The 27955-nt window shown below is 50.3% G+C and overlaps 1 protein-coding gene and 1 long non-coding RNA gene across 2 annotated transcripts in view; one reads left to right on the top strand and one right to left on the bottom strand.

Annotated features, from left to right (window-relative positions):
* Window positions 1-9924, top strand: part of LOC121269643 — a 38788-nt gene extending 28864 nt beyond the window's left edge. The window contains exon 3 of the long non-coding RNA XR_005941381.1: window positions 9760-9924. This is a non-coding gene — a long non-coding RNA (uncharacterized LOC121269643). The remainder of the gene's footprint in view (window positions 1-9759) is intronic.
* The window catches only part of LOC121269636 (glypican-1-like), a 186050-nt gene extending 158992 nt beyond the window's left edge, over window positions 1-27058 (bottom strand). The window contains exon 1 of the mRNA XM_041174391.1: window positions 26274-27058. Coding sequence (XP_041030325.1) covers window positions 26274-26424 — 151 coding nt within the window. The 5' untranslated portion in view covers window positions 26425-27058. The remainder of the gene's footprint in view (window positions 1-26273) is intronic.
* Window positions 27059-27955: the final 897 nt, after the last annotated feature.

Genomic DNA, 27955 nt, shown 5'->3' with positions numbered 1-27955 from the left:
GACTGAAGGGTTCACCTGTAAATTTTTTCTACCATAGCAAACAGATCAAATTCCAGGGACACAGGTTAAAAATGAGGGAAAAGGTGTTGGAAATCCAAAACAAAGCAGCTAGGTGCACATCATTCATCAGAGCTGGATGAAATGAAAGATGAACAGCGTCGACCCACACTCAAGTTTCCAAGTTTGCTGACGACACAAAACTAGGTGGGAATGTGAGTGGTGAGGAGGATGTTAAAAGGCTTCAAGGTGATTTAGACAAGTTGATTGCGTGGGTAAATACATGACGTAATGTGGATAAGTGTGAAGTTATCCACTTTGGCAGGAAAAACAGAATGGCAGAATATTATTGAAATGGTGATAGATTGGGAAATGTTGATGTACAAAGGGACCTGTGTGTCCTTGTACACCAATCACTGAAAGCAAGCATGCAGGTGCAGCAAGCAATTAAGAAGGCAAATGGGATGTTGGCCTTCATTGTGAGAGGGTTTGAGTTACAGGAACAAGGATGTCTTACTGCAGCTGTAAGGGCCACGGTGAGGCCACACCTGGAGTATTGTATGCAGTTTTGGTTTCCTTACCTAAGAAAGGATATACTTGCCATTGAGGGAGTGCAGCAAATGTTCATCAGACTGATTCCTGGGATGGCAGGATTGTTGTAAGAGGACTGACGAGGCCTATATTCACCGGAGTTTAGAAGAATGAGAGGGGGTATCATTAAAAAGTATAAAATTCTGACAGGGCTGGACAGACTAGATGCAGGGATGGTTTTTCCTCTGGCTGGGGGTCTAAAACAAGAGGTCACAGTCTGAGGATAAAGTGTAGGCCATTTAGGACTGAGATGAGGAAAAACTTCTTCATTCAGAGGGTGGTGAACCTGTGGAATTCTCTACCACAGAAGGCTGTGGAGGCCACGTCACTGAATATATTTAAGAAGGAAATAGATAGGTTTCTAGAATCTAAAGGCATCAAGGGGTATGGGGAGAGAGTGGGAGTACAGCGTTGTGATGGGAGATCAGCCATGATCATATTGAATGGCGCAGCAGGCTTGAAGGGCCGAATGACCTACTCCTGCTTCTATTTTTATGTTTCTATGTTTCAACATCCCCCTCCCACCCAGTAAGCATCAGCATACCCACATCCCATGTAAGGCGGGGGGTGGGGGGTGCAGGTGGGAATTTGGGTTTGTTTTGGGACCCTCTGTTGGTTGTGGGGGCAAACTGTTTTCGTGTTGGCCTGCATTTATCTTCTCCCGAACACCCAGATTGCTACAGCCTGCTTTGCTTTGCTGGTTACTCATTCTTCCATAACGACTTGCCTCAGCCTCCCAAATGGCTCAGGAATTTCATACATTCTCTGTGTCTTGATTGCTCTCGCTATGTCCCCTATTATCTCATGCTAATGTTATTTCAGCCACTTAACCATTCCCTGTTTTCAAACTAAAGCATTTTGTTGAACAAGTCTATTTCTTCCTTTATGCACACATGTGTCTGTGTGCACGCGCGTGTGTCTGTGTGCACGCCTGTGTGTCTGTGTGCACGCCTGTGTGTCTGTGTGCACGCCTGTGTGTCTGTGTGCACGCGTGTGTGTCTGTGTGCACGCGTGTGTGTCTGTGTGCACGCGTGTGTGTCTGTGTGCACGCGTGTGTGTCTGTGTGCACGCGTGTGTCTGTGTGCACGCCTGTGTGTCTGTGTGCACGCCTGTGTGTCTGTGTGCACGCCTGTGTGTCTGTGTGCACGCCTGTGTGTCTGTGTGCACGCCTGTGTGTCTGTGTGCATGCCTGTGTGTCTGTGTGCACGCGTGTGTGTCTGTGTGCACTTCTTCTTCACCCATCATTCAGTTCCTTTTAAAATGCTGTTCATCTGTATTTTTTACCCCAATTCGAACAAAGGCTCCATAGCTGAAACATTAACTTGTCCGTTCTCGCCGCAGCTGTTGTCTGACCTTCTGAGCACGTCCAGCATTTTAAGAATTAGAAAGTTGGTGGAGGGTGGGGGGGGCGGGGGGAATAATTTTATTTTAACCCATCATTTAACGGACTAAACAAATCCAGCTAATGACTCCACCCTCTGGCAGCTATTCCGTACTGAGTGCGGCTGCACTGCAGAGAAATCCCAAGCAGTGCAAGTTCACCAGAGTGATACCAGAGCTTAAAGGGCTGGCTTATGAGATCGGGTTGCATAATGTTGGCTTGCACTCCCATGAATTTAGAAGGTTGAGGGGATCATCTAATCGCAGTGTTCAAAATGATAAAAAAATTAGATACAGTCGATGCAAAGAGGGGAGGTTTTGTGGCACAGTGGCAGCACCCCTACCGCTGGGCCAGAAGCTCTGGGTTGAAGTCCCAACGCAGGACTTGATGGTCACAGAATGTGCGTTTATAATGTGGCCAAACAGGTTGATTATCAGCCTGCGAATTCTTCCAATACGCCTGATGGTAAGCAGTAAGAGCGCAAGTGTTTCCTGGTCAGCCACACTGCAGCAGGCAAACCACTGCAGTGCTTTGCAAAGTATAATCATGGACCAATCCAATGGAAGTCTATGGTTGCCAATGCCCTCTTAGGACATGGTACCTGAAGGAGGAGGAGGTGATACAGATAACCTATTTCCTTAGTGGGTGAATCAAGAACAATAAGGCATAATCTTAGTACTACAGCCAAACCATTGAAGAGCAATTTTCACCCAGCATAATGGAAAACTGGAACTCTCTCCATCAAAAGGCTGTGAATGCTGGCTTCACTGAAGATTGAGATTGATAGATTTTTGTTAGGTATTCAGTGATTTGCATCAAAAGAGGGTAAAGAGAGCTAGGGTACAGGTTAGCCACAATCCACTAGAGTAATTGAACAGAATGGCTGACTTTTGTTCCAATGTTCCAAACATGGCTTCAGAATGCACCTCCACATGAAACTATTTTACCACAACCCTTAAAGGACATTTAAAATAAATGTGTTAACATTTCCACTAAAATAGAAAAGATGTGAATCTCAGATGAACATGTCAAGCTATCATATTGTGCTGTCCCATGGTGTAATTTTAGTGCTGCTGTTTTTCTGAAGTTAGGGCAATGCAATTAACCTCTTTCCCCTCGCTGGGTGAGTTAACCATCTCCCAGCTTCAACAGCCCCACTTCACATCCAATGAAGCAAATTGCACAGCCCCTAGGATTTATATCTCCCTGCCTTGCTCAATGCAAAAAAAAAGGGGTTGGAGATCAGTACACATCATTGTAGCTCTCTTTTAGGTCCGTCTCACGATCATACTGTTTGAACCATTCACTGAAAAACAAAACGATGTCGGGATGCTCCAGCTATCATTGTGTGGGCTGGGCTTGATGAGCCAGTTCATCTTTTCCTGCTGCCAGTTTTGCACAAACACACAATGTTTGGAGGTAAAGTCAGCCCACCCAAAAAACTGCAAGACATGTGGTTGAAAAGAAACACTGCGATAGGCTGGAGCATCGCCTTCAATTCTGGGCACCACTCTTTCAGGAGGATGTCAAGGTCCTGGAATGGGTGCAGAGAAGGCTTAACAGAATGGTACCAGGGATGAGGGACGTCAGTTACTGGGGAGACTGAAGAAGTTGAGATTGTTCTCCTTAAGTTTACGGAGCAGAGAAGGTTATGGGGTAATTTAATGGAGGTGTTCAAAATCATAGAGTGGACAAAGAGAAACTTTTTCCCTCTGGCAAGCATGTTAGAGTTCACAGATTTAAGATACTTGCCAAAAAATGAGGTGGAAGATGAGTTTTTTTTTAAATTGGAGCGAGCTATGAGGATCTGGAATGCCTGAAAGGGTATTATACCGAATTAATCCGGGTACACGTGGAAAACGTACTAATCAGCAATGAATTAATTGAATGGCAGAACAGGCTCAAGGGGTTGAATGGCCGACTCCAGTTCCTATGTTTCACTGACTCCCCTTAACCTGTGGATTCCAGCAAGGACAGAACTGGTCTAGAAACTTCCTAGCCTCCTTCCAGCAGCTATGTTCTCTACTGGGTAAAGCCAAAAAATATATATCGAAAGAGGATAGGGATGGGTCAGCAGGTGACAGAGAATAAACGATATCCTCATTTTAAACACAAAATATAGACATAATGAAGTGAACAGCAACATGGTGGCATGGTATTAACTAACCGTTCAAATTATAAGAGTAGAGTAGCAGGTGTTAGACTGAAACCCATAAATGAACTTGAACACTACCCACATGAATTTTTTCACGGGGCAAATTCCAAAGCTCTTCTGTACCGTGGTAGGGAGGAGGACTCTGGGCGGAGACCAGCAGTTACAATATCCAACAGACAGGTGAAATAATAAAGTCCCCGGCACGGCTCAACACACCTTACATAGCTGCGGGAACCAGGGGCAAGCTACCAGCTGGCTTTCATTTTTGGTTGTATTCATCCTCAGGACATGCTGCCGAGGCCAGCATTTGTTGCCAATGCCTAGTTTAGAATGTGGTGGGGGCAGTGGCGGGCCTTCTTTTTGAGGCACTGCAGCTCGTGTAGTCAAGGCGCTGTGGGGTAGGAGGGTTCTGCTGGATTTTGACCCAGTGACCACGGAGAACTGATAAGGAGGGCCAGGCAAAAAAAAGATTGGAACAAATATTATCAAAGACTAACCAGAGAAGGGTAGCCATGGGGGAATGATTAATACGCAACCCCTCACCTCCTTTAAAGGGGGCCCATCAATATCTGCCCCATGAATTACTGCTGTATAGCAAACAGAGCATCACACACGGAAGGAGCCACTGGAGTTTAGCAATAAAGAAACTGCTGAATATATTTATTGTTCAAAGTTAAAGCATAAGTTCAGTGTGAAATGTGCTACAGCCTGGACAACCAGCACCGGGCTGGAGAGAGGCCAAGCTCGTCAGCCTTTGTGAGGTGGAATTTTTAATGTGTGAGCCAAACATTTGATGAGTTCAATTTTATAAAAAAAAACATTTTCTTTGGCAACACGGGGAGGGGGCGCGTGCTGGGGGATGAACCTTTGATAGATCCACTGTGAATGAAGTAAGACACCCACACAAATCGGTTGCCAACAAGCAGATGCACAGCAGGCAATCAGGTCAGGATTTTCCCTCGGCTCTCCCAACCCTCTGAGTCAGGTTGTGGGCTCCAGCCCTAATACCAAAGATTTGAGCACATAATCTAAGTTGGAATTCCAATACAGTAGTGAGGGAGTGCTGCACTGCTAGAGATGCCGTCTTTTGGATGAGATGTTAACTCAGTACCCCATCTGCCCTCTTAGGTAGATGTTAAAGATCCCATGGCACAATTTCCAACAAGAGCAGGGGAGTTAACCTCAGTGTCCTGGCCAATCTCTCAAACAGCATTACAGAAACAAGTGACCTGGTCATTTATCACATTGCTAATTGTGGGAGCTCACTGTGTGCACATTGGCTGCTGATTTTCCAATGTCACATTGGGACTTTTCACTCAGTTGCTGTAACCCCTGCAGTTAATTTTGTGCTTTTTCCCCCACTGCCTTCACCCCACCCTAAGGGACGCAAGGGTGCTGGGGTCCCAATTTTCAGGCGTTATATTATGTTTGTATGCAAACCTGGATAGTCAGCATCAGTCGCCTCTCTTACCAAGGGAGGGAGTTATTGTGACTGAGCTCAACCTTCTCATCATCCAACATCTGTACACCTATACGTTCCAGCAAAGGTGGGGGAGGGTTCAGCAGCAAGTGTTCAAGGCCAGGAACTGTACCTCTGGAACGCTGCGGTCTAATCATATTAGCAACAACATGAACTTATATAGCACTGTTAACGTTGCAAACAAGGCCAAGGGGCTTCTCAGAAAGGCATTCAGACACAACTTGGCCTCAAACCAAAGAAGGAGATATTAGGATAGGTATCGCAATATTTTAGAGTGCAAAGGGAGGCCATTTGGCCTTATGAGTCTGCACGAGCTCTCTGAAAGAGCATTCCACCTAGTCCCACTTCGCTGCCTAATCCCCATAACCTTGCACATTGTCTCTTTTCAGGTAGCAATCCAATTCCCTTTTGAATACCTTGATTGAACCTGTCTATACCACCCTTTCAGGAAGTTTGTTCCAACCACCCTCTGGATAAAAAAAATTTTTCTCACATCACATTTACTCCTTTTGCCAATTATTTTGAATCTGTGCCCTCCAGTTCTTGATGTTTTCTTGAGTGGGAACAGTTTCTCATAATTTACCCTGTCCATGCCCCTCAGGATCTTGAACACCTGTATTAAGTCTCCTCTCAGTTTTCTTTTCTCCAAGAAAAAGTGTCCCAACCTCTCCAATCTATCCTCATTGCTACAGTTCTTCAGCCAAGGAATCACTCTTGTGAATCTTCTCTGTACTCTCTCCAATGCCTTCACATCCTTCCTCACGTATGGCACCCAGAACTGGATGCAGGACTCCAGATGAGACCTAACTAGTGTCTTATACCAGTTTAACATGACCTCCTTACTCTTGTACTCAATGGCCCTATTAATAAAGCCTAAGATATTACATGCTTTATTAACTGCTCTCTCAACATGCCCTGCCATCTTCAATGACCTATGTACATATACACCAAGGTCCCTCTGTTCCTGCACCTCCTTTAGAGGCTCTTCCTTCATTTTATACTGTCTCACCATATTTTTCCTGCCAAAATGAATCACCTCACACTTATCTACATTGAACTTCATCTGCCATTTATCTGCCGATTCCACCAATATGTCTATGTCCTTTTGAAGTTTAAAACTGTCTCCATCGCAATTGACAACATTTCCAATCTTCGTATCATCTGCAAGTTTTGAAATCATGCCCTGCACATCACAGTCTAAGTCATTAATACATATCAGGAAGAGCAAGGGTCCCAACACTGACCCCTGGGGAACTCCACTACATACCTTCCTCCAATCTGAAAAACAACCATTTATCACTACTCTGTTTCCTATCACTACAGCCAATTTTTTTATTCAAGTGCCTAATTTCCCTTTTATTCCATGACCTAGAATTTTGCGCACAAGTCTGTTGTGTGGCACTGTATCAAATGCCTTTTGAAAATCCATATACACCACATCAACAGTGTTGCCTTTATCAACCTTCTCTGTTACCTCCTCAAAATATTCCAGCAAGTTAGTTAAACATGATTTTTCCTTAATGAGTCCATGCTGGCTTTCCTTAATTATCCTGCACTTGTCTAAGTGACTACTGGTTTTATCCCATACTATAGTTTCCAGAAGTTTCCCTGCCACTGAGGTCAAACTGACTGGTCTGTAGTTATTTGCCAGCTTTATCTTTGGAACCCTTTTTGAACAAGGGTGTAACATTCACAATTCTCCTGCCCTCTGGCACCTCCCCTGTGTCTAAGGAAGACTTGGAAGATTATCACCAGTGACTAAAATCAGGCGACTGAGTCAAAGACATTGGATCTTTTAAAAGGAGAGGCTTAGGGAGGGAATTCCTGAACTTAAGAGTGTGGACAGTTGATGCACAACCCCAAGTGACGAGGAAAAGGGAATGGGGTATGCGCAAGAAGCCAGAGTCGGAGGAATTTGACAAGGTCCCTCATGGCAGACTGGTACAGAAGGTAAAGTCGCATGGGATCAGAGGTGAGCTGGCAAGTTGGATACAGAATTGGCTTGGTCATAGAAGACAGAGGGTAGCAGTGGAAGGGTGCTTTTCTGAATGGAGAGCTGTGACTAGTGGAGTTCCGCAGGGATCAGTGCTGGGACCTTGGCTGTTTGTAGTATACGTAAATGATTTGGAGGAAAATGTAACAGGGCAAATTAGTAAGTTTGCAGATGACACTAAGGTTGGAGGAGTTGCAGATAGTGAAGAGGATTGTCAAAGGATACAACAGGATATAGATTGGTTGGAGACTTGGGCGGAGAAATGGCAGATGGAGTTTAATCCGCACAAATGCGAGGTAATGCATTTTGGAAGATCTAATACAGGTAGGAATTATACAGTAAATGGCAGAACCCTTAAGTGCATCGACGGGCAGAGGGATCTGGGTGTACAGGTCCACAGGTCACTGAAAGTGGCAACACAGGTGGATAAGGTAGTCAGGAAGGCATATGGCATGCTTGTCTTCATTGGCAGGGGTATTGAGTATAAAAGCTGGTAAGTCATGCTGCAGCTGTATAGAACCTTGGTTAGGCCACACTTGGAATACTGCGTGCAATTCTGGTTGCCACATTACCAGAAGGATATGGAGGCATTGGAGAGGGTGCAGAGGAGGTTTACCAGGATGCTGCCTGGTCTGGAGATTATTAGCTATGAGGAAAGGTTGGAGAAACTCCAGATTGTTCTCACTAGAGCAACGGAGATTGAGGGGCGACTTGATAGAAGTTTACAAAATTATGAGTGGCATGGACAGAGTAGATAGTCAGAAGCTTTTTCCCAGGGTGGAAGAGTCAATTACCAGGGGACATAGATTTAAGGTGAGAGGAGAAAACTTTAGAGGAGATGTGTGGGGCAAGTTTTTTATGCAGAGGATGGTGAGTGTATGGAATTCACTGCCAGAGGAGGTGGTTGAAGCAGGTACGATAGTGGTGTTTAAGAGGGAGCTTGACAAATACATGAATAGGATGGGAATAGAGGGATACGGACCCCGGAAGTGCAAAACGTTTTAGTTTGACAGGCAATATGATCGGCGCAGGCTTGAAGGGCCGAAGGGCATCTTCCTGTGCTGTACTTTTCTTTGTCCTTTGTTCTTTGAATGCAGAGCTCTCGGAGTGTTGTAGGGCTGGAGGAGGCATCAGAGATACAAACATTGAGGCCATGGAGGGATTTGAGAACAAGGGTGAGATTTTAAATTCAAGGGGTTGCCACGCAAGCTTGGAGATTTTTTTAAAATTCTTTCACAGGATGGCAAGGCCAGCATTTGTTGCCCATCCCTAATTACCCTTGGACTGAGTGGCTTGCCAGGCCATTTCTGAGGGCAGATAAGAGGCAACCACATTGCTGTGGACATGGAGTCACATGTCAGATAGAGCAGGTAAGGATGGCAGATTTCCTTCCCCAGGGGTATTGGTGAACCAAATGGATTTTTATAACAACCATTGATAATTGTCATGCCCGCCATTACTGAGACTAGCTTTATATTCCACATTTATTGAATTTAAATTCCAACAGCTGCTGTGGTGGGATTTAACCCCATGTCCCCAGTACATTAGCCTGGGCCTCTGGATTAGTAGTCCAGTGACATTACCACTACACCACCATCTCCCCCAAATGATGGGTGAACAGGTTTTTGTGCACTTTGGGATAGAGAGGGTGAAAAATGGCAAGCCAGCGGAGCTTTCGAATAGTCCATTCTAGGGGTAATGAAAAGCATGGGCGAGGATAGCACCTCCTTCTGTTCCTGCATAGAAGACCAGCTAAGTCAGCACAGATCAGAAATCAAGTCTGCAACCTCCAGGGCTGCTCCTGCCTCAGTAGTACACACTGCTTCAGCCAACTGAACTATCTGGATGACTGTCAGGTAACCTCAACCAAGGCACAGTGCCCATTTACTGCCTGGCTCCCACCCACTGATCTAGTGTTTCCTGAGCAATGCCATTTATCATTCACCATACAGAATCATCAATTAGCAAAAAAAAAAGCGAGAAAGATCTGTTTAATGGTGAATTCAAAGATCCTCACTGGATGAGCTGGGCAGTTCGCCCTGTGTCCCAGCCAATGCTTATCCCTCATCTAATATCACAAAGAACAGGTTATCTGGTCATTTATCTGTTATTGCTGTTTGTGGGAACTTGCCGTGCAAACTGGTTAATGTGTTCCATCACAGTACAGCAACGGCTACCAACAAGAATCATTGGCTGTAAAGCACTTTCCGATGTCCCAAGGTCAGAAACGGTGCTGTAGAAATGCAAGTTCTTCTGACTTCCTTCGAGAAGAAAAACAACAAATGGGCAGCAACAAGCAACATCGTCTTTCTTGGACTGAAACTAAAAACAGCTTTTCTCCTCCCCCCCACAACCTTGAATAAACGCCATTGGTTTATTGACTTTCTTATGTAATTCTTTGCTTAAATGACAAAGCGGGTTGTGGTGGTGGTGGTGGTGGGTGGGTGGGGAGGGGTGGGAGACACCACAGAAGCTGTGGCCCAAATTGGTCAAAAGGGCAATGCAAATTTGGAGGCAGGCAGGAAAAACAACCTGTATTTTTATAGTGCCCTTAACTTAGAAAAACATCATCCAACGCTCAGGCCGCCTGGAAAGGAAAATGGACATCGTGTCAAAGGAGCATGGGGAGAGGGGTGAGCTGAAACTTCATCAAAGAGATGGGCCTTAAAGGAGGGGAGAGGTGGCAAGGTTTAGGGAGGGAACTTCAGCATGTAGGGCCCAGGTGGCTGAAGGTACAGCCACCAACAGTGGGGCAAAGGGAAACACGTGCCTATTCTAGAACCAGCCCAATGAAATTAATGATCTAAAAACCCAATGTTCTTTAAATGAAGTACAATCCACTCCACCACCTCACCACCCTGGAGCTGAAGATGCAAATACCCACCCTATGTCCGTGGAGGGAAGGAATCAGGGATTTGAAACCTCCCCCTTGTTCTGTGCTTGTGTGACAGACTAGGATTCAATCACTACAGTCTTATCACTGGGATTTGAGCAAGGCAGTTTTCTCACTGGTGATGGGAGCAATTTGAGGTGTTGAATTAAGAGCATCACACCAGAAGTGTGCTCCACAGCAATGAAATAAATTAACTGATGTGAGACTTTTCCTATAGTTTATTGCTACCAACACACTTAATATTCCCAGTACTGTCACCAGAGAATAAACATTTTTTTTATAAACACAAGCTGCAATTGTTACAAATGCAAGTCGAACAAAAAATAACATTTTGCAATACAATGTATGAGCAATTTGAGAAATGGCATGTGTTGTGTGGGCTGGTGGGGAGGAACAGCTAACTTTGGACCCATGGTTCCAAAAGTTTCCATCACTGTGGTTTCCTCGCCTCATGTCTGGATCTGCTGTTGGCTTTCATTGATAGAGATTGGTGCTGAATTAGTCAACAACTCCGTTCACATTGTCACGCAACTACCAGGAGGCAGACGGACCTTAGCCCTTCTTTGTCTAAAAACCATGTCACTGCCACTTGTTTTAAATGTTTCCCCGACAAATGTTCTCTGCTGAAGATACTGATGCATTTGGGGCTCTAGACACCAGCACCTCTCCATGTGTCTGTCAGTCAATGAGAAGGCTATTCCATGCATGGTGTGGGGGCAGGAGTGGTGAGATCCACCATGATCCAGGGGGACCAATCAAGAACAGGAAATCTTATAGCCCAGTGGCAGTGTCGACAATCGGACCACCCAACCATTGGTGCAGTGAGATCATTTGAATCCGACCTGGGATCTTTCAGCTTTAATGGCCGGATATGGTGGCTGTTTACCCAGAAGCCATTAATAGCCTGATTGGCCACACTTCTGATCGAAGATTCTCATGACCATGTCATAGGTTTCTAATTGGATCAACGGTATAGTCAAACAATGCCCTTTAAGATACCACTGATGTGTCACCAATATGGTGGGGCATTTACTATGTCTCCCACACCTAAATCTTAAATCACAATGAACATAACTGAAAAGGAGCTACATTCCCTCACTAGATACAGCCCTAGGGCTGAATTTTCCATTCGTCGGGCGGGCAGAGCCGATCCAATCGTGGGCGGGCGCAGCCCCGATCGCCACCGGCAATCGGGGCCGTGCCGCCATTTTGCGCAGGCCAATTAAGGCCCACCCAGCGTGACATCCACAGGGAAGCACTATGCGCTCCCTGTGCGGGTGAGGGGGGAATCCCTAAAATGGAAAGTGCGCTCTTTTGCACATGCACACGAAAGAGTGCACTCATCTCCCTGAGGCTAAGTGCTGCCTCACGGAGATCAGCTCAACTTTCAACAATATTAAAAATAGAGGAAAAAAAATTCTCTTACATGTCCCCTCATGTGACAATGTCATGTGAGTTGGTACATGTTCATAATTTCCAGAAAAACTTTATTAAAATTTTTCAAACCCTACATGAAACCTCATCCCGCCGGTGGATGAGGTTTCATGTTTTTTCTAGTTCCCGCCGGGGCTCCTGGCCTGCTCGCTAACCTTAAGGTTGGACGGGCAGGTCCACTAATTACTTTAATTGATGTGTCAATGGCCTCAATTGGCCATTGACACGTCGGTGGGCCTGCAGCTGATTTTGCTGAACCCCCACCTTCCTGAAAATTTAAATGGGGCGCGGTGACACCAGGAGTTCCCCCCGATGTCATCCCGCGTCATCTTATGGGTTGGTGAGCAGGCCCTGCCCCCACTCGCCGACGGTAAAATCCTGCCTCTAGAGTGGCAGGGCACAATCTAGAATCACTCTCCAACAGTTCAAGAAGACACACTCGGAAAAGTTCACACAGCTATCCTGGTGGTCACTCCGAGCACGATCTCCAGATCTCACTTCCATTTTAGCTAAGATGGGCACCAGGAGCATTGCAGGCCCCTCTGTCCCAACCACACAAATCCTCCCCATGCCCCCTCCCCGCCAACACACCGCCACCAACACAATCCCTCTCCCGACCCACACAGTGCCCCTGCTCACCGACATGATCCAGCATGGCAACAGGGCAGGAGGAGGCAGGAGAGGCTGAGCAGATGGGGGAAGACCAGGGGGAGACAGGACAGAGGGAGGAAACAGGATGGGGGAGGCAGATGCCACAGAGGCACAAAGGGCAGGTACGCAGACAGGATGGGGGCTTTCATGCCTAAATAATGGTAGAAGTTCAGGATTTTGAACTGGTGGCGATGGGAAAACAGAACCAGCCATGAACCCCACAGATTTTCCACACAAGCTGGACTAGCCCAAGAAATGCCAAGCTGATTTCTGCAGATACAACAGCAACTTGCTTTTATATGTGCCTTTGATGCAGTAAGACAGTGGTGTTCTGGGAATGAAAGATGGTCCTTTGCCACCATAAGCCAGCACTGAAATATATGCTCATCAACAGTGGAATAAGGAAACCAGGCATCAGTATCTTAGAAGTGTAAAAGAAAGGGGAAGATTTACATTTATATCACACCTTTCATAATCTCAGCATGTCCCAAAGCACTTATAACCAATAAAGTACTATTGTGGTGTGTTGTCACTGCTGAAATGTAGAAAACGCATCAGTCAATTTGTGCACAGCAAGCTCCTACAAACAACAGTGAGGTCATTACCAGACATTAGTGATGTTGGCCGAGGGATAAATATTGGTCAGGAAACCAGGGAAAATTCCCTTGCCCTTCAAATAGTGCCAAAGGGACCTTAACGTTCACTTGAGTGGGCACACAGGCCTTGGTTTAACAACTCATCCAAAAGACAGAGAGAGGGGCAGAGGGGGAGGCGGGCAGAGAGTCAGAGAAAGAGAGTGGGGGCAGGGAGAGAGAGAGAGACAGGGCAGAGAGAGGGAGGGAGGGGCAGAGAGAGAAAGAGGGGCGGGGGCAACGGGAGAGAGACAGAGAGGGAGAGAGGGTGGCAGAGAGAGAGAGAGAGAAAGGGCAGAGAGAGAGAGGGAGCAGAGATAGAGAGGGGGCAGAGAGAGAGCAGAAGGGGAGAGAAAGCAGAATGAGTGAAGGCAGAGAGAGAGAGAGAGAGGGAAGAGAGAGAAAGGGCAGTGAGAGAAAGGGCAGAGAGAGGTAGGGAGAGAAACAGAGAGAGAGAGGGTGAGAGAGGGAGGCAAAGAGAGAGGCAGGGAGAGAAAGAGGCAGAGAGGAGAGAGAGAGAGGGGGCAGAGAGATGGGGCAAAAAGCGAGAGAGCAGCTTTTGAGAGAGAGATGGCAGAGAGAAAGAGAGTGGGCAGAGAGGGCACAGTGAAAGAGAGGGTAGAGAGAGAGGGCAAAGAGAGAGAGGGCAAAGAGAGAGAGAGAGGTCAAAGCGACTGAGGGCAGAGAGAGAGAGGGCAGAGAGAGAGAGGGCAGAGAGAGAGAGGGCAGAGAGAGAGAGGGCAGAGAGAGAGAGGGCAGAGAGAGAGAGGGCAGAGAGAGAGAGGGCAGAGAGAGAGAGGGCAGAGAGAGAGAGGGCAGAGAGAGAGAGAGGGCAGAGAGAGAGAGGGCAGAGAGAGAGAGGGCAGAAAGAGAGGGCAGAAAGAGAGAGGGCAGAAAGAGAGAGGGCAGAAAGAGAGAGATAAAGGGCAGAGAGAGAAAGGGGGAGAGAGAGGCGGAGGGGCATAGTGAGAGAGAGGCAGAGAGACGGAGAGGCAGAGAGAGAGGGGGCAGAGAAACGGGGCAAAGAGCAAGAGAGCAGAGATTGGGAGAGAGAGGGCAGAGAGAGAGGGCACAGCAAGATAGAGGGCAGAGAGCGAAGGCGGGCAGAGAGAGAGATGGCAGAGAGAAAGAAAGAGGCAGAGAGACAGAAGCAGAGTGAGAGTGGCAGAGAGAGAGAGAGGAAGAGGCAGGGAGAGAGAAGCAGAGAGAGAGGAGGCAAAGAGTGAAAGAGGGAGGCAGAGAGAGAATGAGGGAGGCAGAGAGAGAATGAGGGAGGCAGAGAGAGAATGAGGGAGGCAGAGAGAGGGGGCAGTGAGGGATGCAGGCAGAGAGTCAGAGGGAGGGGCAGAGAAAGAGAGTGAGGGGGCGGGCAGGGAGAGAGAGGGGGCAGAGAGAGAGATGGGGACCAAGAGAGATAGATGCAGGGGCAGAGAAAGAGAGAGATGATGCAGAGAGAGAGAGAGAGACAGGGCAGAGAGAAAGAGATGGTGCAGAGAGAGATGAGGTAGAGTGAGAGAGAGAGACGGAGGCAGAGAGAGATGGGGCAGAGGGAGAGGTGCAGAGAGAGAGAGGGGGGCAGAGAGTGAGAGAGAGACATGTTGAGAGAGACAGGGAGACAGGGACAGAGGGCAGAGAGAGAGAGGCAGGGCCAGAGAAAGAGAGACGTGGGCAGAGAGAGGGATAGAGAGGGGCACAGAGAGAGACGTGCAAAGGGAGGGAGAGAGAGAGAGACAGGCCAGAGAGGGAGAGAAAGAGACAGGGGTAGAGAGAGAGAGAGAGAGAGAGAGAGAGAGAGAGACGGGGGCAGAGGGAAAGAGAGTGATGGGGCAGAGACAGAGAGATGGGGCAGAGAGAGTGAGAGAGACGGGGGCAGAGAGGGAGAGAAAGAGAGAGATGGAGGTAGAAAGAAAGGATGGCCAAGAGAGAGAGGGGGCAGAGAGAAACAGCAGCAGAGGGAGAGGCGGGGCTGTGAAAGAGAGGGGGGAGGCAGAGAGAGAGAGGGGGAGGCAGAGAGAGAAGAGGCAGAGGAAGGCGGACGAAGAGAGAAGGGGCAGAGAGAGAGGGGGTAGAGAGAGTGTGGGGGGCAAAGTCAGAGAGAGAGGGAGCAGAGAGAGAGAGAGAGAGAGAGGGGGTGTGGAGAGAAAGAGGCGGAGAGAGAGAGTGGCCGAGGCGGGGGCAGAAAGAGAGAGGGACAGAGAGAGAGAGATGGGTCAAAGAGAGATGGGTGCAGAAAGAGAGAGAGGGAGTAGAGAGAGAGGCAGGGGCAGAGAGGACAGTGTGACAGAGGGCAGAGAGAGAAGGCAAAGAGAGAGGGAGAGAGGGCAAAGTGAGAGAGAGGGCACAGTGGGAGAGGACAGAGAGAGAGAGCAAAGAGAGAGAGAGAGAGGGCAGAGAGAAAGAAATAGAGGCAGAGAGAGAGAAGCAGAAAGAAAGAGAGTGGCAGAGAGAGAATGAGAGGGACTGAGGGGGTGAAGACAGAGAGAGGAGGAGAGAGAGAGGCAGAGATGGGGGCAGAGAGAGAGAAAGATGGGGGCCGAGAGAGAGAGAGGTGGGGGCCGAGAGAGAGAGAGGTGGGGGCCGAGAGAGAGAGAGGTGGGGGCCGAGAGAGAGAGAGGTGGGGGCCGAGAGAGAGAGAGGTGGGGGCCGAGAGAGAGAGAGGTGGGGGCCGAGAGAGAGAGAGGTGGGGGCCGAGAGAGAGAGAGGTGGGGGCCGAGAGAGAGAGAGGTGGGGGCCGAGAGAGAGAGAGAGGTGGGGGCCGAGAGAGAGAGAGATGCAGGCAGAGAGTGAGTGACGGGGGCAGAGAGAGAGACAGAGGCAGAGAGAGAGAGAGAGAAAGAGAGACAGAGAGAGACGTGCAGAACAAGACAGAGAGACGGCGGCAGAGAGAGAGAGAGAGGGAGGCAAGGGCAAAGAGAGAAAGACAGGCAGGCCAGACAGAGAGAGAGGGGCCGAGAGAGAGACATGCAGAGAGAGGGAGAGAGAGGAGAACCAGGGGGAGAGAGAGAGATGGCGACAGAGAGAGAGAGAGACAGGGGCAGAGAGAGAGCAAGAGAGCGGCAGAGAGAGAGCGAGGATGGCTGAGAGAGAGAGCGGCAGGGAGAGAGAGAGAGAGAGAGAGAGAGAGAGCGGCAGACAGAGAGAGAGGTGGGGCTGTGAGAGAAGGGGAGGCAGAGAAAGAGGGGGAGGCAGAGAGAGAAGGGGCAGAGGGACAGGGGGGCAGGGGAGGGGGGTGAAGAGAGGAGGGGCTGAGGGAGGGAGACAGAGAGAAAAAGGAGGGGGGCAGAGACAGATAGAGGGGGCAGAGAGAGACAGAGGGGGGTTGAAGACAGAGATAGAGGCGAGGGGAGAGAAAGAGACAAAGATGGGGGCAGAGAGAGGGGGACAGAGAGAGAGACAGGTAAGAGAGAGATAAGGGCAGAAAGAGGGAGAAGGGGTAGAGAGAGAGGTGGGGGCAGAGAGGGCAGAGCGACGAAGGGCAGAGAGAGAGGGTATAGAGAGGGGGAGAGAGGGCAAAGCGAGAGGGCAGAGAAAGAGGGCAGAGAAAGAGGGCAGAGAAAGAGGGCAGAGAAAGAGGGCAGAGAAAGAGGGCAGAGAAAGAGGGCAGAGAAAGAGGGCAGAGAAAGAGGGCAGAGAAAGAGGGCAGAGAGAGAGAGGGCAGAGAGAGCTGGCAAAGAGAGAGAGGGCAAAGAGAGAGAGAGACAGAGGGAGTGAAGACAGAGAGAGAGGAGGAGAGGGGCAGAGACGTGGGCAGAGAGAGAAAAAGACTGGGGCAGAGGGAGAAAGACAGGAGCCGAGAGAGATAGATGGGGGCCGAGAGAGAGAGAGAGAGATGGGGGCCGAGAGAGAGAAAGGCGGGGGCAGAGAGAGAAAGAGATGGAGGCAGAGAGAGAGAGAGAGAACGGCAGAGGGAGAGAGAGATGGGGCTGTGAGAGAAGGGAAGGCAGAGAGAGAAAGAGGGGGAGGCAGAGAGAGAAGGGGTAGAAGGACAGGCAAGGGGGAGCGAAGAGAGGAGGGGCTGAGGGAGGGAGGCAGAGAGAAAAAGGAAGGGGGCAGAGACAGAGAGAGGGGGCAGAGAGAGACAGAGGGATGGTTGAAGAGGGAGATAGAGGCGGGGAGAGAAAGAGAGAGACAGAGACGGGGTAGAGAGAGGGGGACAGAGAGAGACAGGTAAGAGAGAGATGGGGGCAGAAAGAGGGAGAAAGGGTAGAGAGAGAGGCGGGTGCAGAGAGAGAATGAGGGAGGCAGAGAGAGGGAATCAGAGAAAGAGAGAGACAGGGGCAGAGAAAGAGTTGGGGGGGAGAGAAAGAAAGCGACAAAGAGAAAGGAAGGCATAGAGAGAAAGTGACGGATGCAGGGAGAGGGAAGCAGAGAGAGAGAGGCAAAGAGAGAGAGGGAGACAAAGAGAGCGAGAGGGAGGCAGAAAGTGAGACTGAGGAAGGCAGAGAGAAAGGGAGGGAGGCAGAGAGAGAGAGGGAGGCAGGGAGAGAGAGGGAGGCAGGGAGAGAGAGGGAGGCAGGGAGAGAGAGGGAGGCAGGGAGAGAGAGGGAGGCAGGGAGAGAGAGGGAGGCAGGGAGAGAGAGGGAGGCAGGGAGAGAGAGGGAGGCAGGGAGAGAGAGGGAGGCAGGGAGAGAGAGGGAGGGAGAGTGAAGAAGGTACAGAGAGAGTGAGGAAGGCAGATTGAAAGGGAGGGAGGCTGAGAGAGAGGGAGGGAGGCAGACAGAAAGAGAGAGGGAGGGAGGCAGAGAGAGGGAGGATGGCAGAGAGAGGGAGGATGGCAGAGAGAGGGAGGATGGCAGAGAGGGAGGGGGGATGCAGAGAGAATAAGGGTGAGAGAGGGAGAGAGAGGGAGGCAGAGAGAGGAGACACAGAGAGAGACAGTGGGGGAGGCAGAGAGAAAGCAGAGGCAGAGAGAGGGAGAGAGAAGCAGAGAGATAGGAGACAGAGAGAGAAATGGAGGCAGAGAGAGAGACGAGGGCAGAGAGAGAGAGAGAGAGAGGCAGGGCCAGAGACAGAGACATGGATAGAGAGAGAGTGAGAGATGGGGGCAGAGAGAGAGACATGCAGAGAGAGAGAGACTGGCCAAAGAGAGAGAGAGAGACAGGCGAGGGCAGAGAGAGGGAGACACGGGGCCAGAGACAGAGAGACGAGGGCAGAGAGAGAGAGAGAGAGACACCGGGCCAGAGACACAGAGAGAGGAGGCGAGGGCAAAGAGAGGGAGAGGCAGAGAGAGGGAAGGGGGTAGAAAGAGAGGGAGGGGGGCAGAAAGAGAGAGAAGGAGGGGGCCAGAGAGAGAAGGCTGCAGGGTGGGCAGAAAGAGAGGGGGCAGGAAGAGAGGGGGTGGCAGAAAGAGAGAGAGTGCAGAGAGCAAGAGGTAGAAAGAGAGAGGGCAGAAAGAGAGACAAAGGGCAGAGAAAGAAAGGGCAGAGAGAGGCAAAGAAAGAGAGAGAGAAAGGGAGGGAGAGAGGCAGAGAGAGAGAGAGAGGCAGAGGCAGAGAGACGGGACAAAGAGCGAGAGAGCAGAGACTGGGTGAGACAGGGCAGAGAGAGGGGGCATAGAGAGAGAGAGAGAGGGCAAAGAGAGAGATGGCAGAGAAAAAGAGAGAGATGCAGAGGGAGAGAATGGCAGAGAGAGAGAGGCAAAGATAGAAGAGAGTGGGTAGAGAGAAAGAGGGAGGCAGAAAGTCAAAGAGGGAGGCAGAGAGAGAGATGAGGGAGGCAGAGAGAGAGAGTGAGGGAGAGAGGGTGCAAAGAGGGAGGTGGGCAGAGAAAGAGTTTGGAGGCAGGGAGTGAGAGAGGAGGCAGAGAGAGAGGGGGGACAGAGAAAGAGAGAGACAGACGGAGGCAGAGAGAGAGACAGAGGCGCAGAGAAAGAGAGAGACTGGGGCCAAGGGAGAGAGAGGCAGAGTGAGAGAGGGGGGAGTAGAGAGAGAGACAGGGCAGAGAGAGAGAGAGGTAAAAGCAAAAAACTGCAGATGCTGGAAATCCAAAACAAACTCTGTTGAAGAGTCATACGGACTTGAACTCCTGTATTCCTCTCCGCAGATGCAACCAGACCTGCTGAGTTTTTCCAGGTACTTTTATTTTTATTTTTGTTTCAGAGAGAGAGAGAGAGAGACGGAGGCAGAGAGAGAGGGAGAGATGGGGGCATGGGGGCAGAGAGAGAGATGGAGCAAAGAGAGGATAGCAGAGATAGAAAGAGGGGGTGGCTGAGAGAGAGTGGGGCAGAGAGAGAGATGCAAAGAGACAGTGTGTCAGAGAGAGAGAGGGACAGGCAGAGGGAGAGAGAAGGAGAGAGGGGGGAGGCAGAGAGATAGGAGGCAGAGAGTCAAAGAGGGAGGTAGAGAGAGAGAGTGAGGGAGAGAGAGAGGGGGCAGAGAGTCAGAGGGAGGGGCAGAGAAAGAGATTGGGGGCAGGGAGAGAGAGGGCGGGCAGCAAGAGAGAAAGAGGGGGCAGAGAGACGGGGCAAAGAGCGAGAGAGCCGAGATTTGGAGAGGGCAGAGAGAGAGAGGGAGTGGGTAGAGAGAGAGGGCACAGTGAAACAGAGGGCAGAGAGAGAGAGAGAAAGAAGGGGGCACAGACAGAGAGAGAGAGAGAGAGAGATGGAGACACAGAGAGAAAGACAGAGGCGGAGAGAAAAAGAGAGATGGGGGCCAAGAGAAAGAGAAAGAGAGAGACAGGTGCAGAGAGAGAGAGGCGGGGACAGAGAGAGAGGGAGAGATGGGGTAGAGAGAGAGAGAGAAAGAGCAGAGAGAGAGGGGGCAAAGAGAGAGAGGGCAGAGAAAGGGTGACAGAGAGGACAGAGAGGGCTCAGCGAAAGGGAAGGGGGAGGGCAAAGGGGGGGCAGAGGGAGAGACAGAGGGTCAGAGTGAGAGGACACAGTGAGAGGGCAGAGAGAGGAAAGAGGGGGAGCGCAGAGAGGGGGGCAGAGGGAGAGACAGAGGGTCAGAGAGAGAGAGGGCACAGTAAGAGAGGGCTGGGAGAGGGACACAGCAAGAGTGGGCAGAGAGAGCGGGCAAAGAGAGAGAGGGCAGAAAGAGAGAGGGCAGAAAGAGAGAGGGCAGAAAGAGAGAGGGCAGAAAGAGAGAGGGCAGAAAGAGAGAGGGCAGAAAGAGAGAGGGCAGAAAGAGAGAGGGCAGAAAGGGAGAGGGCAGAAAGGGAGAGGGCAGAAAGGGAGAGGGCAGAAAGGGAGAGGGCAGAAAGAGAGAGGGCAGAAAGAGAGAGGGCAGAAAGAGAGAGGGCAGAAAGAGAGAGGGCAGAAAGAGAGAGAGAGCACAGAGAGAGAAAGGGCAGAGAAAGAAAGGGCAGAGAGAGAAAGGGCAGAGAGAGAAAGGGCAGAGAGAGAAAGGGCAGAGAGAGACAGAGAGAGAGGGAGGAAGAGGCGGAGAGGGAGAGGCAGAGAGAGAGGGTGGGCAGAGAGATGGGGCAAAGAGCGAGAGAACAGAGATTGGGAGAAGGCAGAGAGAGAGCAGAGAGAGAGGACAGAGAGAGAGAGCAGAGAGAGAGAGAGGACAGAGAGAGGGCAGAAAGAGAGGGCAGAGACAGAGAGAGGGACAGAGGCAGAGAGAGGGACAGAGGCAGAGAGAGGGACAGAGGCAGAGAGAGGGACAGAGGCAGAGAGAGGGACAGAGGCAGAGAGGCATAGTGAGAGAGAGGCAGAGAGAGAGAGTGGGCAGAGAGAGAGAGTGGGCAGAGAGGGAAAGCAAAGAGCAAGAGAGCAGAGATTGGGAGAGAAAGGGCAAGGAGAGAGAGAGGGCAGAGAGAGAGAGGGCAAAGAGTGAGGGCAGAGAGAGATGACAGAGAGTCAGAGAGGCATAGTGAGAGAGAGGCAGAGAGAGGGAGAGGCAAAGAGATGGAGAGGGAGGCACAGAGAGAGAGGGGACAGAGAGAGAAAAAGAGAGGGAGGCAGAGAGAGAGAGGCAGAGAGAAAGAAGGAAGCAGACAGAGGGAGAGGGAGACAGGGAGTGGTGGAGAGAGCCAGGGAGAGAGAGAGTGAGGGAGGCAGAGAGAGAATGAGGGTGGAAGAGGGAGAGAGAGAGGGAGAGAGAGAAAGGCAGAGAGAGAGAGGCAGAGTGATGGGGCAAAGAGCGAGAGAGCAGAGAATGAGAGGGAGAGGGCAGGGAGAGAATGAGGGAGACAGAGAGAGAGACGGAGGCAGAAAGAGAGAGAGAGAGAGAGAGGCAGTGAGAGGGAGAAGCAGAGAGAGAGAAGCAAAGAGAATGGCAGAGAGAGAGGGAGAGGCAAAGAGAGAGAAACAGAGAGAGAGGGTGGCAGGGGAAAGGGAGGCAGAGAGTGAAAGAGGGAGGCAGAGAGAAAGAGATGGGGGCAGAGAGTGAGAGAGGCGGAGAGAGGGAGGTAGAGACAGAGTGAGAGAGAGGGGGAGGGACACAGAGAGGCAGAGAGTGAGGGAGGCATAGATAGAGAGAGAGAGAGTGAACGAGGTAGAGAGAGAGGTAGAGAGAGAGAGAGAGACGGGGCAGAGAGTGAGAGAGGCAGAGTGAGAGAGGCAGAGAGAGGGAGGCAGACAGTGAGAGTGAGGGAGGCAGAGAGTGAGAAATGGAGGCAGAGAGAGAGAGAGACAGGAGGCAGAGAGAGAGAGAAAGAGGGGTGGAGCAGAGGCAGAGAGCGAGATAGAGAGAGTAGAGAGTGAAATAGTGCAGAGAGAGAGGGCAGAGCATGCGTGAGAGGGCAGAGCGTGAGCGAGAGGGCAGAGAGAAATAGGGCAGGAAAGGGCAGAAAGGGAAAGAGGGCAGAGAGAAAGGGCATAGAGAGAAAGAGCAGAGAGAGATAGAGAAAGATGGCTGAGAGACAGAGAGTGCAGAGAGAGAGAGAAGGCAGAAAGAGAAAAGGAAGAGAGAGAGAGAGGGAGGAGAGAGAGAGAGAGAAGACAGACAGCGAGAGAAGCCAGAGAGAGAGGGCAGAGAGAGAAAAGGCAGAGAGAGAGGGCAGAGAGAGAGGGAGCAGAGGGCAGAGAGAGGGCAGAGAAAGAGAGCAAAGAGAGAGAGGACAGGGAGAGAGAGGCCAGAGAGAGGGAGGGCAGAGATAGAAAGAGGGCAGAGATAGAAAGAGGGCAGAGATAGAAAGAGGGCAGAGATAGAAAGAGGGCAGAGATAGAAAGAGGGCAGAGATAGAAAGAGGGCAGAGATAGAAAGAGGGCAGAGATAGAAAGAGGGCAGAGATAGAAAGAGGGCAGAGATAGAAAGAGGGCAGAGAGAGGCAGACAGGGAGAGAGAGAGGCGGAGAGAGGGAGAGGGGCGGAGAGAGGGAGAGAGGCAAAGAGGCATAGTGAGAGAGAGGCAGAGACAGGGAGAGGTAGAGAAAGTGGGCAGAGAGACAGGGCAAAGAGCGAGAGAGCAGAGATTGGGAGAGAGAGGGCAGGGAGAGAGAGAGGCAGACAGAGTAGGCAGAGAGAGAGAGGGCAGAGAGAGAGAGATATAGAGAGGGCAAAGAGAGAGAGAGAGACGGGGTAGAGAGAGAGAGGGGGCAGAGAGTGTGATGGAGAGGGTAAAGAGCGAGAGAGTGTAGAGATTGAGAGAGGGCAGAGAGAGAGGACAGAGAGAGGGCAGAGCATGAGTGAGAGGGCAGAGCATGAGTGAGGGCAGAGAGCGAAACAGGGGAAAGAGAGAGAAGGCAGAGAGAGAGGAGACAGAGAGAGAGAGGCAGAGAGAGAGAGAGAGAGAAACAGGGGCAGAGAGAGAGAGATGGGGGCAGAGAGAGAGAGAGACGGGGGCAGAGAGAGAGAGAGACGGGGGCAGAGAGACAGAGAGATGGGAGGAGAGAGAGAGGGAGAGACAGGGGCAGAGAGAGAGAGATGGGGGCAGAGAGAGAGAGAGACGGGGGCAGAGAGAGAGAGAGACGGGGGCAGAGAGAGAGAGAGACGGGGGCAGAGAGAGAGAGAGACGGGGGCAGAGAGACAGAGAGATGGGAGCAGAGAGAGGGAGAGACAGGGGCAGAGAGAGAGATGGGGCAGAGAGGGAGAGAGATGGAGGCAGAGAGAGACAGAGAGAGAGAGAGCCGGGGGCAGAGGGAGAGAGAAAGATGGGGACAGAGGGAGAGAGAGTGAAAGAAAGAGGCAGGGCAGAGAGGGAATGAGAGAGAGGGACAGACAGTGAGATGGAGAGGGTAGAGAGCAAGAGAGTGCAGAAATTGAGAGAGGGCAGAGCATTAATGAGAGGGCAGAGTGTGAGTGAGAGGGCAGAGTGTGAGTGAGAGGGCAGAGTGTGAGTGAGAGGGCAGAGTGTGAGTGAGAGGGCAGAGTGTGAGTGAGAGGGCAGAGAGAGAAAAGAACAGAGAGGCAGAGAGAGAGAAGCAGAGACAGAATGAGGGAAACAGAGAGGGTGAGAGACAGGGCAGAGAGAGAGATGGGAGGGAGAGAAAGGAGGCAGAGAGACAGAAAGGGAGGCAGAGAGTGAGAGAGATGCAGGAAGATGGAGGCAGAGAGAGAGAGAGAGAGAGAGGGAGGCAGACAGAGAGAAGGAGGGGAAGGCAGAGAATGAGAGCAAGGGAGTCAGAGAGAGAATGAGGGAGGCAGAGAGAGAGGGGGAGAGAGACAGAGAGAGAGAGAGGCAAAGAGAGAGAGAGAGATGGGAGGAAGAGAAGGAAGGAGGCAGAGAGACAGAAAGGAAGGCAGAGAGTGAGAGAGATGCAGGAAGAGGGAGGCAGAGAGAGACGGAGACAGAGAGAATGAAGGGGAGGCAAACAATGAGAGTGAGGGAGGCAGAGAGAGAATGAGGGAGGCGGAGAGAGAATTGAGGGAGGCAGAGAGAGAACACAGAGAGAGACAGACAGAGAGAGAGGAAGGCAGAGACAGAGATGGAGTCAGAGAGAATGTGGGAGGCAGAGAGAGAGAGGCAGATTGATGGGGAAAGGAGGCAGAAAGAGAGAGGGAGGCAAAGAGAGAGGGAGGCAGAAAATGAGAGCAAGGGAGGCAGAGATAAAGTGAGGGAGGCAGAGAGAAGAAGGAGAGAGGCAGAAAGAGAGATGGAGGCAGAGAAAGAGAGAGGAAGTTAGAGAGAGAATGAGGGAGGCAGAGAGAGAGAGGCAGAGAGATGGGGAGAGAAAGGAGGAGGCAGAGAGAGGGAGGCAGAGAGAGTGAGGAAGGCAGAAAGAGATAGGCAGAGAGAGACAGAGAGAGCAAGAGAGGCAGAGGGTGAGAGGGAGGCTGAGAGAACGAGAGAGGCAGGGAGAGCGAGAGAGAGCGAGAGAAGCTGAAAGAACAAGGGGGCAGAGAGAGAGGAGAGAATTGCCCAAAGGGCATATGCAAAGAACTGATCTACCCGCAAGCCAGGAAGATGCCAGTGGCTCCAGCCAGTTCTGCAAGTCTGATACCAAAATAAGAAGAGACTCTGCACTGAACGCAGGAACTCGCTGGTGGGTCCAGACCTTTGGCAATCTTCATTAAACAGCAGGTCTCACTGATCCGTCAGATGGTAAAAGGACACCGCAACTGGTCCCTGCATTAAGGAAGGGGGTCAGATCTGCCAGGATTACTGCAGTTCAGCCACACCTGTGCTCATCAGGAGCTGCGATGATGCCCCTATGGCTGAAGAGCCCACCCAATGTCTCACCTCAGGAGCAAGGTGCCAAGAAACCCAGCAGCACCAAATGAATCTGTGCCTCAGGAAAGCACTGATCAGTGTGCCAACTGAAGGAAGGAGAACTGAATAGAAAGCTTCAATTGCCACATACATTTGAAGGTGGGGGGGGGTGTGGGTCTGATCCGCAATTCATTTAACCAAGGTAAATAAAACTACAATAAATAACCTGCTGTATTTCCTCAATCCCTCCCCTTTCCCTGAACAAGAAGCCCCTGTTAGTGGTAGCGTCAATTCCTCGCCAAATGAACAATAAGCCTGAGGTGAAAACGACTCCCTTGAATCCTTCCCCGAGCATCACAAGTAAACTGTTCAACAGTAAAATGCCCTGCAAGTATACAGCAGTCATCTTTCTGCAGTAATTGCTATTGTCCTTGCAACATAGCTCTGATTACATTAGGGCTGGAGGATAGGGGGAACATGACTGCAAGCAGCTCGCATCAAAGAGCAGTACAGGAGCAACTAGAAGCTGTACCAAGAAGAGCAGCTTCGAGCTCAGGGACCAGCAGCAGACTGGCATCACTTATACACCCGTCGCCAACTCCTGGTGGAGGCAACGGGGGGGGAAAATCTTTCCTTCATTAATCGCCCGCGAAAAAAAAAGGACAGGACGGGATGGCGGAGCAAGCAAGCGCTCAGCCAACTCTCAGATGGCTTGTTGAAAGCCCAGAAAAAGGCGCATGGCATTCTCAAAATGAACAAAAGGATCTCTGACCAAAAAAAAAGAGTTCACACATAGGTTCCCTTTGAAGACACGGGAATTCCCTCCCGCTAAAACAGGGCATTGTTTGACTTGGCAATTCAAAGTGGGATTTAGAGAATCGCTGCAGTTTGAATATCCCTCACACACACACACACTTTCTCTCTCACACCACCAGTAGCCCCCCGCCCCCCCAAAAAACCTTTCCCTCCCTCAGTCTTCAAATCACTCCCCAAAACGCTTGTCCCATTCCCCCCTCGTCACACTGGGCAGAACAGACCCGTTTGGCTGGATCCTTCGCCCCCCACCCCCACCCCGCCCCCCTCTCTAGGGGGTTGGGTAATTTTATTCCACAATCCCAACAAAGAGGAACCCAGGCTGCGCGGCTTCTAGCTTCCAATAGTCTGGAAATCCTTATTTACATTCTAGTCGCTGTTAACTCTAACTGTCTCATCCAAGAAACACACACACACACAAAACGCTCAACTTGCTAATCGCCCGGCACAATTTTAGATATTATTGAGGGGGGCTTAAACAAATGACTATAACCTCAAATCAGCCATGCTTTACGGGGCCCTTGCAATCTTCACAGGCTTTATTGCACATTTTTCTACAGATCTTGCTAACCAGCACCAATCGCAATGTGATTTCCATCCGAGATTCAATCTCTTTTTCTGAAGATCTCGCACAACAGGGCAAGACAAAACAAGTCCCTTTCAAAGGAGTCCTTTGCCTCCTCTTTGAAGCTGAAGTCTCCCTCCCGTCCCCCTCTTACCAGAGATCTCGGTTGAAGGCACCCCAGTCACTGCGAACCCCTTGGAGCTGTAAAGATATTTCATGTCCGAGCAGGTCTTAGGTCTTTGCTCCCCTTGAACAGGAGAGGATAGCAGTCCCAGAAAAGCCAGAGAGAGCGCAATCCACACCATCTTCACAGGGGCGATGCAAACAAAGCGAGAAATATATGTGTGTGTGTCTATGTCTGTGTGTATGTGTCAGAACAAAAATCCAAAAGCGAGATGAAGGGATCCAAGTCAGTCAGATTTCCACAAGAGGCTTGAATCGTCACACAACAGGGGGAAAAAATTCCAACAAAGTTTTCCAAATCCGTTGCAGTAGAAAAGGGACCACAAATGTTTCTTTTTTTCCTCTCTCCAAGGATAAAAAAAGCGGCTCGTGACTTGCAATCTTCAGTCAAGAAACGTGGGCTTCAATCCATCCTAGGATTTGCAGATGAAAACGGACTCATTAATGTCACAGCAAAATCCACAGCCCCCAAACACATACAGGCACACACAAAGGGATGGGTCTGACAAATTGTCTTTCAGAAATAAATAAACACAATCCTTGTGAGCCTTCTCTTTCTTAATTCCAGTTCTTTTCGTTTAAACTTTGTTTGTTGCTGTACAGATGGTGGTGCAGCCTCTGGGTAAATGATGAAGTGTGGAGAGAGAGAGAGCGAGCGAGAGATGATGTGTGGATGAGGAGTCCCACCTGGCACAGACAGAGACAGAGTAACTACCTCCCGTCTCTGTCTCTCTCTGTGCAGACTGTGCTTTGCTGAGCTTTGCAACTCCACCCCCCCGCCGCACCTCTCGCAGGATGTTACGAAAGGCTTGGGCTGGGACCAATGAAGATGCACATGAGCTTTTTTAATCACTGCCCCTTTTTTATTGTCACCGAGCCACAGGAATGTCATCTCCGACAGCCAGAGTGCTAGTGAGCAAGTGTGCACTGGTGTCCCTGCAAATATTATATGTGTTTGTGTCTACTTACAATCTTGCATTCATTTAACCCTTGCATCCACAGTCTGTTACAAATTTACACACACTAAGACAACTAGAGTAGTGAGATACAATTGTACAACCGGCTGGACTCAAGTGATCCAAATTCAAATGGATTTTCACCCTGGCCTGTTCGATACTAATTCAAATTTTCAGGAGAAAGACTTTGTTATTCCCATTCTATTGATAATGGTACTTTATTTATAGAGGGGGGCAAATGGAGGAGCCATCTGAAAAACCTCTCGCCTCAGCCCATGCCTCACTTATTGCCATGCATTGAACAGACGTGAAAATTTTTTCCAAGTTCGATTGCAGGGGCTAGGGTTAGGGTTAGCGGGTACATGACCTTTGCCCCAGCATCTCTGGGCTAGAACAGGGAATCATATGCAATGTTATAATAAAAGCAAAATACCGCAGATGTTGGAAATCTGAAACAAAAACAAAAATTGCTGGAAAAACTCAGACCTGACAGCATTTGTGGAGAGAAGGACAGAGTTAACGTTTCGAGTCCAGATGACTCTCCTTCAGAATAAGCAATGTTATCTTCTGCTCCTGCCCCAGCCTAGCCGCCTCTGCTGGTCAGAACAGGATCTACCTTCAAGCGCTGTGAGGAGAGAACCCCCCCACCCCGTTCACAATCAGGCATCAAAGATGGGCCCACCCCTCAGGTAGTAGG

The sequence above is a fragment of the Carcharodon carcharias genome, chromosome 2 (genome assembly GCF_017639515.1).
Source record: "Carcharodon carcharias isolate sCarCar2 chromosome 2, sCarCar2.pri, whole genome shotgun sequence".
Classification (NCBI taxonomy): domain Eukaryota; kingdom Metazoa; phylum Chordata; class Chondrichthyes; order Lamniformes; family Lamnidae; genus Carcharodon; species Carcharodon carcharias.
This window is presented reverse-complemented; position numbering and strand designations above follow the sequence as displayed.